The sequence below is a fragment of the Cyprinodon tularosa genome, unplaced genomic scaffold (assembly GCF_016077235.1).
Source record: "Cyprinodon tularosa strain WSP-4 unplaced genomic scaffold, ASM1607723v1 ctg90, whole genome shotgun sequence".
Lineage (NCBI taxonomy): Eukaryota > Metazoa > Chordata > Actinopteri > Cyprinodontiformes > Cyprinodontidae > Cyprinodon > Cyprinodon tularosa.
The window spans coordinates 2268967-2285441 of NW_024039674.1; the positions used below are offsets into that span (position 1 = coordinate 2268967).

The 16475-nt window shown below is 38.8% G+C and overlaps 1 protein-coding gene across 1 annotated transcript in view; it reads left to right on the forward strand.

The window, feature by feature from the left end:
- The first annotated feature begins 458 nt into the window (after positions 1 to 458).
- Positions 459 to 16475, forward strand: part of shisa9a (shisa family member 9a) — a 70258-nt gene continuing 54241 nt past the window's right edge. The window contains exons 1-2 of the mRNA XM_038274176.1: positions 459 to 1427; positions 2429 to 2535. Coding sequence (XP_038130104.1) covers positions 913 to 1427; positions 2429 to 2535 — 622 coding nt within the window. The 5' untranslated portion in view covers positions 459 to 912. The remainder of the gene's footprint in view (positions 1428 to 2428; positions 2536 to 16475) is intronic.

Here is a 16475-nt window from a genome sequence, read left to right on the forward strand (position 1 = left end):
GTAATTTATCATTGTTCATTAAACTCTGAAAGCTATGTGACTTTGTTAATACTCTGTCCTAAAATGCGATAAGATGTGCCCTTTTTTTTTTTTGAGCACCTGCCCCTTTAGTGGTCTCTGCACGGCCCTGTTAATTACCAACACAATAGATTTGTCTCATAACTATACCACGATTTCTCTAAAACATAAGAAGAAATACCCTTTATGAATATTGTAACATTTCATTTCAAAATAATAGTCCAAAAGCTAGTGAGAACGTCCACAGTGGCAGCAGAAATGGGGTTCCCACGTATTTCCTCGCATGGCAAAAGCCATATGTGCGTGTTCCGAAGCTTCTATCGTAATCTTTCACTATGTATCCCTCTCCCGTTATTATCCAAGCCCACACTCTCAGTCTCTCTCCCTCCCCTCTGTTTTCTCCACCTCCTCCTCCTCTCTTTTTGCGCACCAGGCTCTCCCACACAGCTCCTCCATTCGCTCACTGCGCTCTCATCCTCGGCGTGGCTTGTGTCTCTGCCTACTCCTGTGCGTAAGAGCGCACAGATGGATATGTAAACGGATGCACTCCTGAAACCGCGCAATGAGAGCTGGTGAAAACGCCTCTGGAAGGACGTACAAAAGCGAACATCAATAAAAAACTGGATAACTCCGATCAACTAAAGTTCTGTCAACGGATATATATTTTTTTTTAATTACTGTAATATCGATTGGCCTTTTCCTTTCCATTCCTGTCTATTATTTTCTTTTGTTGGGAGATGATCTGTTGATAACGATGTCCATCAGCGCAGATGACGGTGCATCGCTCCTTGGCTGCATGTTTCTGGACATCTCCCCCTGTCATGATCGTGCGCCTTCCCCCGTCTCTCAAAATAAGCTCGTTTCTGTGTGAAGTTGATCGGAGGAAGAAGCGCGATGAGAGGGAAATTCTTTCTGCTCGCTTTCTTATTGCTTAAACTTATGGCTCTCGTGTGTAAGGCCGACGGGGAGCCAGGACTACTCGGGGGATTTGTCATGATTGCCACCTCTAATGGCACCCGGGAGGAGGAGAGCGTTTCGGAAGAGACGCCTCACACCGAGGACAGGTGCCGAGGCTACTACGACGTGATGGGCCAGTGGGACCCGCCGTTCATCTGCAAGACGGGCAATTATCTGTACTGCTGCGGCACCTGTGGCTTCCGCTTCTGTTGCTCATTCAAGCACTCGCGGCTGGACCAGAGCACCTGTAAGAACTACGACACCCCGTTATGGATGAAGACCGGGCAGACCCCCTACAAGAAAAGGAGCCCAAACGACAACAGAACTAAAGACAAAACGAACTTAATCGTTTACATCATCTGTGGAGTGGTGGCCATCATGGCACTGGTTGGGATTTTCACGAAACTGGGATTGGAGAAAGCGCACCGGCCCCAGAGAGAGAACATGTCCAGGTTAGTGCGCGTGTTTACACAGGCGGTTGTAGCGTAATTACGCACTGAGCACCCACTCTAAGATTCCTTATCTGTCCATTGACTACATTGAATCCAAGTGTCCAAACGATGGACACCCTTTGACTATATCAGTACCCAGACTTCTAGCTCAGAATAATACATTAAAACTTTTATTTTTGTCCATTCTCCTTGTCCAAATTTGGCCAAAATAAACTCATTGCAACTGTTTTTGCCTTTTTGGTTTTCTATTACCTTGACAGAATCGTTTTAATGTAAACATTTGTAGATTTTGATCCAAGACCTGTTGTTTTCCCCTTTGATTTTCATCCACATTTGGACATCACTTTTCCTCTATGTAGACCTCCTTATGTTTCTTTTACACATTTAAACATCAAAAGATGCCATCTTATATATATATCTGTTTTATCCACATTTGGAAATCTATAGTTGTACTTTTGTTGACATTTCTCCTCCGCTTAACTTTTTAATGACCCCTGGATGTGGTAAATAAGACTGTTACTGTCATATTACTCTTTTAGACATTTGAACCCAGAAGCATTGTCTATCAGTAGATCAGTAGTCTTTCTGGGCATCTTTTAGTTAACTTTTTTATGTCTCATCCGCTGAGTTTTGCTTAAGGAAATCCTTTCAAATAAACTGTCTAAGATATTGTCCTCCTGCAGACAGCCAGTACATGATGTGATATTTTTGTAACAGAGGACAATTCTGCATTGCTTTTTCATGTTAATCCATAAATAACTGTAATTTACAGAAATAGCTACATGCTCTATTGTTCGTCTACTAGACAAAGACAACAGCTTTAATGTACCTTACTAAGTGTAAATGTGAAGTGAATGCTGTAAAGATCATATTTCACTTTTCCAGTTTGGTGCACTACACAGTTTCATGAAGAAATGCAACCACGGAGAATAATTGGATTACCTATGCTATGCGCACAGCTGCTTAGCTTGTACCTCCATCCTCTTCTCTCTGACTTACAGGGCCGTCGCCAGCGTGCTGCAGGGTGGGTGTCCAGGTGAGCCTTTTCGGGGAGAGGAGGCCCTGGGGATGCACTCACAGCACTTTGTTGCCAGGCCTGCAAACATCCGTGAGTTTTTAATGTTCCCCCGGAGATGTGCAAAGCTCCTCTTGGGGGCTGCGCAATAATGTGAACTGTGTGTGTAATTTAGGGGGAGCATATTTAAGTGTGGGAGGGGTGTGTGTCAGCGAAAAGCTGTTAACTGAGAGTGTCTAGGTTGGTGGCCTCTCTGGAGAGAGATCTGGAGAGAGGCAAGGATGATTTTGAAATTAATGACTGTTCAGTTGGACAAAATTTCACATCCCTAAAATTACATTCTTTTTTGTTGCATATTTCTCAATATTTATACAAGAAATTTTGTTATAGCTTTTATTTTCAGCTGCTTTTTAAGTGATTCTTTATTTTGGCTCTCGTCCTTGTAATATAATGAGTCTCTGCAAGAGGGAAGTGGGAGTGTGAGCATGAGTCGGCGATGAAGAGCAGCTGCTGATGGTAGTGTGTTGTTTACGTGTTGTTTATTTTTTGGGGGGGCTGATACAAAGGATCTGAATGCAATCTATTTCTGTTGTGTCTCGTGGGTCGCTATAGCACCAACACAGCTTTGTGTTTTCAGCAAAAAAGATCAAACAGATGAATCCATTGGGTAAGAAAAAAAAAAGAAAAAAACAACAACAAAGACATGCATACGGAAATATGCTGAGACCAGCATCCACATACAATGGGAACAAAAAACAAAAAAAAAATCTAAACTAAGTAGGCAAAATACAGGGATTCGCTCTAAAGTTGAAAATGATTCTGTACATTTTATGCTTAGACAACAAACAGATCTATCCTTCTGTAAATCTGAATTTTTTCCCTTATGTATTGATAGATATGTTCTTAAGTCCATTCAACCTAAATCTAAATGCAACAAAGAGGCAGATTTTAATATGTCTCCATGTGTTATACAGTATTAATGAAGACAGACTTCTGACAGATTTCTTGGGTTAGATTTTATTTCTTCAAAATTAAATAAGTCCGATTATTAAACTAAAACTAATCATGATATCAGATGAGGACGACTAGGGGAAATGCTAAATATAAATACAACCCCCCCAACAGGAACGTTGCACTGACTTCTGTTCATTTTTATTAATTTTAACGGCCTAACCCTAAAACATTACCTAAAAATCTGACCCTATACCTGACCTAATTTCAATTCACACACATGACTCTAAACCTTCGACCCTATAAGGGAATCAGTCCTTACAACGCAGGATATTCTGGATAATTTGGCCTGACATTATAAAAAATGTTAGAACCCCCCAACAACCCAATCAGCACGCCCCCCCCCTCACACACTGACACCCAAACCTGCAAATCGAATAAAATAAATCACAAAAATAGAACCTGTTTGACCTCATGAAGTCGGCTTAAAGTCTTCAAAATGCAACACATGACTCCCTGATTTAAAAAATTTCAAAAATAAATGAAAAAGAAAATATTGTACAATTATCAGTCTTTACAGAGTTACAAGCTATTTCTAAAGCACTCCAGGGAGTGAATACATAGAACGTCCCGGGGGAGGCCCTCCTACCATAATCATTCCAAGAGCTCATCATCAACTTAGAATGTCAGAGAAACAACCCAGAACATCTATAGCTCTGCAGATCTTATTTCAGAGGTCAAGATTTTACAGTAGCAAAGAGGTAGTGGACAGAAAAGGCCCATATTAAAGGATTCAGAGGTCAGAACCACTGCTGACTCAAAATAACAGCTAGAAGGTTTCTTTAGTTTAGGGGAAATTGCTTTTTCATTTAGGATGAGACTATAATATAATACAATATGTTATTATATGATAGAATAGAATTGCTCATCATTGTCTATCAGTGCAGAGATTCAGGTGTTACTGTGGCAAAGAAAAGGAAAGCTCTTCAATCCGATAAACACAAGACTGTAAGATATGAAAAAGTGCAAAAAGCAAACAAAAATCCATCAGATTTTATAGTAAAGAACAAAAAACTTCTCAGAAAAAAGAGATGCAGTTATTTACATTAACTTACATTATCTTCGATAGTAACGGTTTCCAATTTTAAAAATTATGGACGTGTTTAAGAAAGCAGAAAAAGAAATCAGTGAGGGGCAAACCTTTTTTTAAATAACACATCAAATTTATTGCAAGGAAAACATTCAGCAGGTGCTTCTATTGACCTTTGTTAGATTTGAATTTCAGATGTTCTTTTAGACTGTTAAAGAGCACAGTGGAAATAAGGAGGTGGTTATATTTGCAAAAATGTAATAATAATGAAAATTATGACAACTAATCTAACTCAGCATGAAGCGCATCACCCACAGACACTAAGACAGTCCTGAACTGAGAGAGTTTCTCACATAAGGAGAGAGAAGAAAGGAGATTTTGTAAGGATTATATCCATATTTTGTGTATCTGTGTAGGGGATGTAATTGAAAAGAGGAAAAAAATAAATGAGACATTTGGTTTTCCTAACATTCTTTTTGTCCTGGCTGTGGGAGAGATCAGTAAGGGATGCCATCTCTCCAACTGAAGTGGCCATGGAGGACCTGGCTGTGAAATGGCCATTTTTGTTTGTGGTGTGGAACATGTCTCCCCCCACCTCTCAGGCCCAAATATAATGCCCAGGTTTGTGTGTAATCACGTGGGAGGTTGTATTATACTCCCAGCACTACTTTTTTCTTATCCTCTGTGATCTGCCAGGAGAATACCTGATTGCTCTACAGGTCCAACCCCCACAAAGCCCCCCCATTTCCAATCTTTGCTTGCTTTGTGGGAGCCAGTTTGTCAGAGCAGTGAGAGAACAGAAGAGTTATATATGAATTAGTTGGGTGTGGTAAAATTACAACTGTTCTGATAGTGTTTTCTTAGTGTCTTTTGAGCCTGAAAACAATTTTTGAACAGGGTGGGATCAGCAGGCATAATTTTTTAGTACGCCGTCACAATCTGCAGGCAGTGTTTTTACTCATGAATCTACTTGTGTCTTTAATGCCTTAACATCCATGTTTTTTTTGCGTTGTTTTACACTTGAACTGGACTTTTTATTTCTTTTCACACCTAGTGTTGCTACTCTCAATTACTTCCTTCTTAACTTATTGAGTTCATGCAGTTATCGTACCTCTTGTTGTGTGATCTTTTTGAGGTAAATTTACAAAATGTTTAATTTAACTAATAAATAAAGCAAAAATAAAGTGTTAAACATAGAAAAAATAAATAAAATAAGCAGACAGGGAGGCATGATTTATTTGAGTTTTGAATTGGAAAAAAATTCATCTCATAGTAAATGACTCATTCTCTTTAATATTTATATAAAAAGGATTCAATTGCATTTACATTCTAAGATCTACGATCATGTAGCAGTTTTTTTTCTAACACACAAATTAATTATAGTAAAATTGGAGGTTGGATTTTTTTTGTGTGTGTTAAATTATGATAAAATAAGCTGCAACGTCCCAAAACAACGCTTTCAGGTGTGATACAGTACAAAATATTACAGCTTTCAGAATTGACCAATGCGGATATTGATCCGATATGACATCAGCACAAATCATACATACTTTTATCGATTAAACTGTGGTGCAGAATAATAGAAAAGACTATCATCTAATATTACCCAAGCAATCATCAACAATAGTGATGAAAACAGCTGACTCATTTATTAGAAACCAATGTGTTAAAGAAACTTTAGACATAAGCGAATTGTTTCTACCAGCATGCAAATATCAGAGGTTTTGGAATGCAGGCAGATACACTCTATTAACTCTTTGTTTTTGGCTAATATCAGATCGATTTCTGACATCAATATAGGATTGGGAGATCCTAGCTACTCTCTTTAAACATCCTTGCCAAGGTAGCCGATGCTTGTCAAGGTCCATGTAAATGAATAGTGGAAAATCAGGCCTGCCTAAATTATGCTTTCTATGTATTTTCCATAATCCCTGGTTTTATCAAATGTACTTAATACATGAGATAGTCACCATATCAATAAACCATTAAACCATAAATCATACATAAACCATTATTCTCGGTATGTATGTGTATAATTAAAAGCCACCAAATCTTTCTCACAAATGCATATATAATGAACACTATGCCACATAATCTTCTGCTTTTGCCGACTTTCAGACTTTCATGTCATCTGAAAATCCGAGACTTAGTCTGAAGCTCTAAAAGGCTGACAACCCAGTGCTTCTTTCACATCCAGCATCAAAGGGCAGAGGGGACAAAGACGAGAGAAATGGAGGAGGGGAGTCAGAATGGGGACTAGAGGAAGTAGTACAAAGGAGGGAGTCAGATGATCTCCCTGGCAACTTTCAAACTAATGGCAGCGATCATAGATGAAGGAAGAGCCTTTGTATGGGTCCCTTTCTGTGTTAAACGCATTTCAAAGCTTTTTCCTCACTGATTGATATAAATTAAACTGGAGATATCATCTCTGTACTGGCTCAAGGTTTTCCTCTGGCAAAGCTTGAGCCACTACCATTTGTGGTGCCTTTATTGCAAAGTGGCACTTCTTCCTAAAATGAGCCGCATCAGGCAGTCTTTGTTGCTGCATTACCTTTGTACTGAAAGAAATTAGCTTAAATTCACAAATTACTGCACTGAAAACATTTTCAAGCTCAATAATGTTTTATAATTGTCAATGAAGGCGTCACATTAAGCGGTTGGCAGGGCTTACCACACGCATGCATGTGTGGTACTGTGTTCACAACTCAGTTTACCGTTTGCAGACCTAATTACCTCTGCAGTTGTAATCACTTCCTAAACATTCAGAAGGGGGAGGATGACATTTTTAATAGGCAATTGCATCTGAAAAAGCAACAGAAAGACAGATTTTTTTGCACTGTTGCAAAATAGATGCTCTGCCTCTGCAACTGTACAGTATGAGTAGAGAAGTGTGTGCAGCTGATTGAAGACGCTGCATGCAAACAGTACGTATGTGCTGAGTTAATGTCTTTTTTTTATGTGCAACACATGACTGTCAGAAGGAGTTGTACATCCTTCATTAGCAGTGGGTGACCTAGTCTTCTGTGCTGTCATGCAAACCTTTGGCACGTCTGATTGCAGAGCACCAGAGTAGATCGAGGAGCTGAAACTCGGGCAAATAAGCAGGCAAAGAAAAGGGTGTGAAAGAGAAACTCAAAGGACTGCAGTTCGCTATCTGAGAGGTCTCACTCTGCTTGAAAGTGTGATAATGTAATGAGTTAGAACATAACTGAGCTTCAAACCTCTGACTTTGTCCATCAGGCTGATAAAGCCGTAATAAAATCCTACTATTTGTGGAGTTTCTTCCATCTGTTGAGAAGAATAGATCATACATCCTGGACATAATCTGTTTACAGTTTAACCTTGAGGTTGGCTACAGAGCATTGCTTGATTGACTTTATGCTTATTCACATCTGTCCCACCATTTCTTCTTTTGTGAAATTGTATACATATACATATTTATAAAATTCATGTCTTATATTTCTATATCTAAAATCTAGTCACTGTGAGCAAAGTTGAAACATTTTGATTCTGATAAATTTCAGACTGCTATAAAATTGAACAGACTAAATATTTTTAGATTTTGAAAAACTATAACATACTGTCCAATCTTTGCATAAGTCAGAGTAACAGTCCTGTAGTTAAACCGATTTTAACTTCAGCTTGATTAGCCAGCCGTACAGTGGCCGAGCCAGAACATTTACATGGGGTTAACAGGCAGACACTGAAACCTGTCAGGGTCAATCCACAATCATCTCACTGCACCACCAGTACATCTATTTTTTCAAACTAATCGCTGAAGACAAGATTTTTTAGAAGCCCTTGCTAATAAATTTACACACACAAATTAATACATCTATGCCGTTTAAATTGCTGCTTTTTCATCCTTTTCGCCTAATTTTAAATTATTTTTCATTAGGATAATGCTTTTCACTTTAAACCTCCTGAATCTTCTTCTTTTTTGAGGACTTACAGCCACATTAAATCTAACCACAACAAAAAAAAACAAAATAGACAATAATTTAAAAGCAAAGATCCACATAAAACATACCAAGTGTTTCCTTCCTCCTCTGTTGAGAGCCTAGTGGAGCAGCCTTTCTCTCTAATTCGCTTAATGTGCTGCCCCTCTGAAGCCCTGGGACACCATTAGGCTTCTACTTATTAGGACTCCAGAGCCCCACAGAATCGAGCTGGGAGAAGCAGCAGACAGGATAGACTGCTCAGAACAGGCGGAGATGAATATTGGACAAAGAGGTGTCAGAACTACCAGAGGAGGGAAGAGGAGAGAAAGAGACTTAGAGGTGAAAAAGGGAGAAAAGCTGATATGGTTTAGAAAATGAAAGCGGGAATTTCAGAGAAAAATTGGGGTTTTACCTGCCTGTTTGAAATCATATTCATAAAAAGCAGAAGAGCTGCTTCTGATTTCTTTTGAAAAGTAAGGCAACTTTTTCAGATCTTTGCATGTTTAACTTAGATACTTCCATGTATTTTAGTGTTAATGCGATATACCAAATCAGAACAGAGCCCAACATTATCTCCCCTTTATCTCCTCTTTCTTTCATCTTTTCTCCTTTTTTTCTGTTTTACCACCTCTGTTCTACTTACATTGCAGTGTCCATATAATCTGTAGAACTTCCTGCATTATTATAATAAAGAAACTGATATGCATGAAACAACACTAAAAAGAAAGAAAAAGAACAGAAGAATTCAACTTTATTGTCGTTACACTGTAACAAGATTCACTCTCTACACTTAACCAAACCCTTTGGGTAGCATTCGGCTGCCATTGTGTGGTGCCAGGGGAGCAGTTTGGGGGTTAAGGTCTTGCTCAGGGACCCAGATTAGCAGTCTGTGGGAATGGGGTTTGAACTCAGAACCTCTGGGATCCACGCGCAATGCCCTAATCACTAGGCTAGCACTCCCCTTCTGTAATGACAGCTGTTCTGTTTCTGGCCTTACAGTTTCTCTAGAGCACATAAAAAAAGAAATATGTGTGGTTGGTACTCAAAAGTCAGCCTTAGCACACCATACCATTGTGGAACATGGTGGTGGCTCAATGCTGTGGGTATGACGTTTTTAAGGAAGTACAGGGAAGCTGTTAAGAGCCAATACGAAAATGGAAGAAGCTAAATATAGGATGATCCTGAAGGAAACATGTTAGAATCTTCAGAAAACAAAGGAGGAAATCCACCTTCCAGCATAACAACCCTAAAAAAATTAAATATCAATGGTTGGGTTAAATCAGAGCATATTCAGTTTTTATACTGGTTTTAATGTTCTGAAGGGAATGTAAGTACACCCACATATTTTACCCTTTTGGATGATCTCTACTTTAAAAATGTTTTTATTTTGTTTGTTATTCTTTTAATTAGTTTGCAAATTATGTACGCTTAGGCTTAATTTATTTCGTATCATTCTGTGGACCACTTTGGTGTTTTTTCCTATGAAAGGAATTTATGAATAAAATATACTTATTTTAGAAGACCTGCAACTATCATTGATGCTTCTTTTTTTTTCTTGAACCAGGGTCACTAAATAAAAATAAATGCCACATTTCTCAAGTTCTGATCTGTAAAATTGTTTGGTTTTTATTGGGATGGTCAATTATATCCTATTTTTTTGCAGGTCCGTCTAATAAAAACTCAACTATATTATATATAGTTGAGTTTTTATTTATATATATATGTATAAATTTGATGGGGTTTTTTTATATGAGGGACTTACGGGGTTAGAACACTTTAATACGCTGTAAAGTTTTATTTTTTTGAGAAGTGGTGTGATAAAAGAAACAAAAGGGGCAGCGAATATCTTAACTTTTAATCAGTGGAACACCCCACCCCTCCACTGGAATATTAATCACTTCGTTTACTGCCAGGAAGTCCCATCTTGCTCCTGACAGGTAATTATATTCATGTCTGTGTGTGCGAACGTCCGTGTCTGCATTCCCCTTTATGTTTTAGATGCTCAGAGTTGATGTGTGTGCCGCAAACACGCCGCTGTTGGGTGAAAACCCTGAGAGCGCAGAGGAATATTACATCCATCTATCTTCATCATTTTTAGTCTCATTTATTTCTGACTATCTGTAATGATACGCTGCTCCCTGGCAGTTCTTGGATAAGCCTTCCCATCTGTATGTTTGAGCAGGTAGTTATCACCAGTGGTTTCTAATTAACTGCAACACTAATCTCTCAAATTCATCGATTCAAACTAATGAGCGGAGCATCTCTGCAAATACTGGGGCATTTTCTGCTGTTTGAGTTCAATCACAAGTTTTAATTAATAATCCTGACAATTATAAACACATTTTTAATGCTTTATTATTTTGGACACATTTTTTACGGTTTGTTGCAGGTAACCCAATATTTGTTACAGCAGGGCAGCTTTGGAGCAAACCTACTGTTAACAGTGAATGTATTTAGGCACCCTAACACAGAAACGTGTTAACATGGCGTAATGTGGAGTGTTAAATTTTCTATAACTTGAACCTTCTGCTACACTTTTACAGCAACAAAATGAACATCTGCTTTCCTGTATAAGTGTTTAGCCTATAATTTTTGATTGTGTTTTTTTGGTACAAATGCAAAAGTTTGGGCACTTGTGGTTTGAAATGTCCACTACTTTAACAGATTTAGGGAAGGAGAAGTGGCCACATCTAAAAAGAAAAAAATAGTTTTGGACAGATCCAGACATAGCTTTTCTTGGCCTGAACTAACATTAAGATGAATAATCTGAAGAAAATGTGACAGCTTATATGTTAAGTTTAACAGCAGATTTTGTTTTCCCACCTTTTGATTTTTGCTTTATAGATGCTTAATTAACTATTGTTGCAAATCATACTCATTCTTTGAGATGCAATCTCTGTCCTGATTGTGTTGTAAGTAAGTGTGCCTATAATGTGATTGTGTGCGCAGAAAGAACTTCTAAATAATAAGTAACCTGTAGTTATTTGATTTAATGTCTATTAGAAATATACACTCAGATGCATTTTTTTGTACTTTGTACTTGGTTAGACTCCTTTATCCTGCCTTAATCCTTGAAGCCATAGACATGGTGTTGGAACCTCTCCTTAGATTCCTACCTATATTGGATTAAACAGTTGCAACAGATCTGTTGGTTAAATATCCAGGACAATAATCTCCCATTCTACCCCAAACATGTGCTGTACCTTGATTATATTGACAGCAATATATTCAAATCAGTGGTTCTCGATCCTGGTCCTCAAATATCACTGCTCTGCATGTTTTAGATGTCGCTCCACTGCTGCTTCAAATTATTGCGTGAGCTCCTCAGCAGCCATGAAGTGCTGCAGAAGCCTGCTAATCATCCCTTTATATAAGTCAGGCGTGGTGGCACCAAGGAGACACCTAAAACTTGCATTGGTACTTCCAAGATCAGGATTGAGAATTACTGATCAAGATAACTACAAAACAGTTAAATCTTTGCTACTCTCGTCTTGCCTATAAAACTGCTATTACTTTTTGGTCAGCGATGTCTATCGGCTAGCCTGCATTTGGCTTCCTTGGTAACCGTCTGTTGCACTGGCCAATGGGTTGTAGGGAACTTCAGGACTTTGACTACTGCTTCAAGTCAGATCTTGAGCACAGAATTGGGGTTTGGCAGCAGACACATTACTTGTCCAAACAGAGGGATATTGTTGCATTTAAGGCCATAATCGATTCACAAAGGTTGCTATGAAGATGGTCAAAAACAGGAAGGCTGCAGTCTCATACCTTCCGCTGTAAATATTATGTTATGCAAGTGATGAGCAGCAGTTGGGATTGTTTTGTGTGAGGCAGGCTCTTAACTGTTCCTAACTAGCTCCTAGCTAGAGCTTCTGTTGTCAGTCTTCTGATTTGAGGAACAATACCTATTGTAACAAACTCTTTACCACCTCAAATACCTGTGGAGGTTATTTTAGCTAGTATGTATTCTCCAAAAATGGAAACATAGATCACTTCTTATTTTTCCATGGGTAGAATTTTATTTTCCATCTGTCTTTCTTATGTACCAGCATGTCTATGAGCACCAGACATGGCCCACACGTGTACAAGCCCCATTTAGACACAACCATTCTGTTCCAGGCTTCTTGCAGCCTGGAGGCAGCCCGCAGAGCTGCTTGGCTTGTTGACTGATGCCACCAGCGTGAAATCCAAGGAAAACTCACACTGAGGGAGCACAATTTGTCAGCCTCTCTTTTTCCCTAATGCTTTAACAGCCCCTCCGCATAAATATGCACACTTCCACACATAGACATAACCACCACCACACTTGGGGTAGGGTCTTTGGGAGAGTGAGCCCCACCTGTTTCTCTCTCTTTTGCCTGCAGGCATCAGTATGGCTTGGCTCACTCAGCAGCTTGCCCCCAAGGAGGTCAGGACACATTTTGCTTGCTTGCCCATGCATATGGACACACAGAAACAGAAAAACATGGAAAATAGTGGACAGGCTTTCAGCTCCGGTTCCCACACTGCCCCCTTCAACACCATCCTACCGGGTGCTGGCCCATGAAAAGGGGACATGTGGCCGGGCAAAATACGTCACGATGCAGTGCTCTGCTGACATATCTAGAGTTTGTCTCCCTGCCTGAAAACCGCCAGCCTGGAACGGATTACAAAAACAGAAGAGTTTTGTTTTGCACTGCATGGATTGAAGTTAAATTCCATTCTCTCAGCTTCGCTCTGCTTCAGGCCATTTTATGCTTTTCTCTTGACATTTCTTGAATCTTATTGCAACTTTGAACAAATCCCAGTTTGGTGTTTTTGTGGAGATAAGACGCTCAATGCTTTCTCCCAAGACAAGCAATAGTGTACTTCTCTCGAACACTATTTGCATGTTACAGAGGGGACTAGTGGGAAAACCATGCAGTTTAGCTCTTCTTAAGCATTGAATAGTTGGAAATAAGCAAAACTTGTGAAGTAGCAAAACTATTCAGATCTAGGAGGGCTTAAACTGCAATTTTAAGTCTTAGTTTTTACCAGGAACACCTTAACCAGAAAGATTTACATAAAGTTTTACCTTATTTTTCTCTCTAGAATACTTTCTTCCTCCTGCTGAACTCCTGTCAGTGTCAGAGACTTAAGTAGAGCATCCTGTCTGAATGTACTAGAGGTGAGGCTCTCCACCTATCTCAAAACAAACACATTGACTGAAAAAGCTGACATTTTAAGATGCAGGAGTAACATTCCTCTCAACCTGGAAAAGAGGAGGTGAAGCTGCAGAAATGTTCAAGCCTGCTTTCTATCAAACTGCTAGCTGGAGATGTTATACTGTTGATACACAATATCTCAGCTGCTTCAAAAACATTCAGTGTGCTGCGCTTTTCTTAATAGAGTTTTGGCATATCCGATACACTTGTAGAAACATAGGATTAAAAGATTGAAATATAGCCTGTAAGAAAAACCTGTAAGAAAAATGGAAGTTAGGCCAGTTAGAACTAAATGTAAAGTAAAAGGTATTCACACTCCATGAACCTTTATCCTCCATCAGTGTATTTAGTGTGGCTTTAATTGCAGTAGATGAAGTCAAAGAAGTAGTATATTTTTGGTCTGAAACTTTGTTTATAAAAAAAATCATGCATTGATTCTGAAAGGCATGTTTTACCAAAAATGTTAAGCCAAAGCAGATGGGCTCAACTAGGTTATCATCCCAAAGACATCCTAAGCTTTGAGTCTGCTAGTTTCTGATTCCCTCCCCTTTAGAACCATTCCATTTGAAACACCAGTGCTTCTGCTCCTGAACAAGCAGAAGAAGAACCAATGATTATTGGAAACATAAAATCCGCCCGCTTCTGAGTCGTTTGTTTGAGATCCAACTATTTCCCCTTTATACTGAACCAAGCATGCAGCTACTCCAAGGACCACAGCTGAGAACTGCTGCAGGTGCCCCCTAGAGGGTAACAACAGCAAATAAAACTTGCTTTTTTTTTCCTTTACTACCTTAATTGTGCCTGGCCAGGTAGATAAGTAGAAATAGAAATTAGTTCCAGATGGAGTTTGTTTGAACTTTGTGTTGAATGCTTTTAATTGCGTGACCTTATTTAACTCACTAAGCTTGCTTTGCTGGTCTGTGTTGAACTCTGACGTGGTTCTCTAAAGTAGAATGCACCTATATTCAGGTGAATCAGATTATCCTCTCTCTATTCTCTTTACTTTCTCACTGTAAATCTACTTGTTGTCATCAGGACTCCTCCCCTCATCTCTACTGTAAGTACTGTTACACAGTCATAAGGTGTGTTCCCATCAGCTTTTTCTAATGCCCATTTTGAAGTATCAGGAGAAAAGCTTGATGGAAATGGCAAAATCTGAAAAAAATGCCCTAAAATTTGAAAAAAAATCTTAAAGGGGAATGCCTTTTTTTTTACATTGGGCCCTTGATTTTATGTTATTACATCATGTTCTACTCACCCATAGGAGTTTTGTGTCATTTGGAGCTGTTCTGAAGATATTCAGTTAGGTTATATCCAGGTAACGTCTTCCTATGGGCAAATGACTTGAAGGCACAGACTAAACTGTTCATAATTTATCATTTATGGTACGCCAGCATTCTTAACATGTAGGTCAATCACTTTGCCCAGACATCCGCGGTTCTATTCTTTACATTTATATATAAGGTGATACTGGTGGGACTCTGAATTGCGATTTCATAATTTACAAAACCTTCTGGGTAGGTGTTGAAACATCTTTAAAAAATTTGAGTGAAAATTTTATTGCCTTTCTATTTAAGTCGTACCTGTTCTTTTTTTTTTTAATGTATTCTGCTACTTATTAAGCCCTGATAAAACATTGTTGATATCATTAGTTTCTGTATATACTTTGCATATAAAACAAAAAGACAGGTTATTTCTGGTTTTCCCAAAACTAAAATGAGTCTACCATGACTTGAAGTTGATGCTGGAATGAGACTAAATCAGAAAAAATTGGAACTGAAATTGCCTCTGCCCTGATCTTTTACAAATCTTGAAATGCTCATCAGATTAACTGGCATCCAAAAACAGGTTTTTATCTTCCAATAATGCAATCGTTTAAGACAAATTCTAATAAAGTTTTTAGACAGTTTTTTTTTTATTCTCTCTGCTTTAAAATTTGATCAATTGGCTAAAACTTCTGTCCTTTTAGGTTCCTTTTCTGCAGCACAGGGGAATGTGAAACCTGTGGTATAAAAAATTAAACTTTATGATGTTTTCCTGGCCTTTTTGTAGGCCACTGTGTTTCATCTCATACATATATGCAAATGCACCTTTTCAGTATCTTCTCGTTGAATCACAGGCAGCAGCATGAAGCTGAGTCGCAGTGCAAAGGGACTTAATCAGCCTCATAATCCCACCAGTATCACCTTATTAAAAAACAACCGAACAGATTCATTTAGGGTGGCTGTCCAGCAGTGCTTACATATACTACTATTCTGCCTATGATGAGGCACTAAGCCCATATTTGCGTCTTTTATGATGAGCAAAGCTGTAACTCAGATTTACTTCTATAAAAAAAACACCAAAATACCCACTGGTATAAGTCCTTTCATCAGACTATGTCTGGAAAAACCATTGCAGGCTGTTGGTATAGTAGATGAGTGGTGATTCCACAGAAACTGAAAGTCAGGCATCAAGAGCGATATATGCTTTCAGACATCAGTATCATCCTGGCCAGCCAGCATCAGTCTAATCAGTCACCCTTAAAAAAAATTCCTCTGTAGTTACATAAGGATTGAAAAAGTCAACAAAGCTTAAATTTTAAAAAGAGAATAGTTAAGACAAACCACAGGAAAGTCCACCAGAAAACAGGTGACAAATGTAAGAAAGAGGCTTTTTTCAGGAACTCTATCAGAGCATATTCTCTCTGAGCCTCTTCTGCTGTAAAAGTAGAAGATATAGTTGAGAAGAGACGATAAAGAACTCCCCAGCTGAGCATCGCCTGCAAGGAGACAATGGCATCATCCTTCATGTCAGCCTTTGTGCCTCCTATGGGAACTAATCCCATTCATTGGAAGAATGTAGATATGCTGCATCCATCCTGCATTG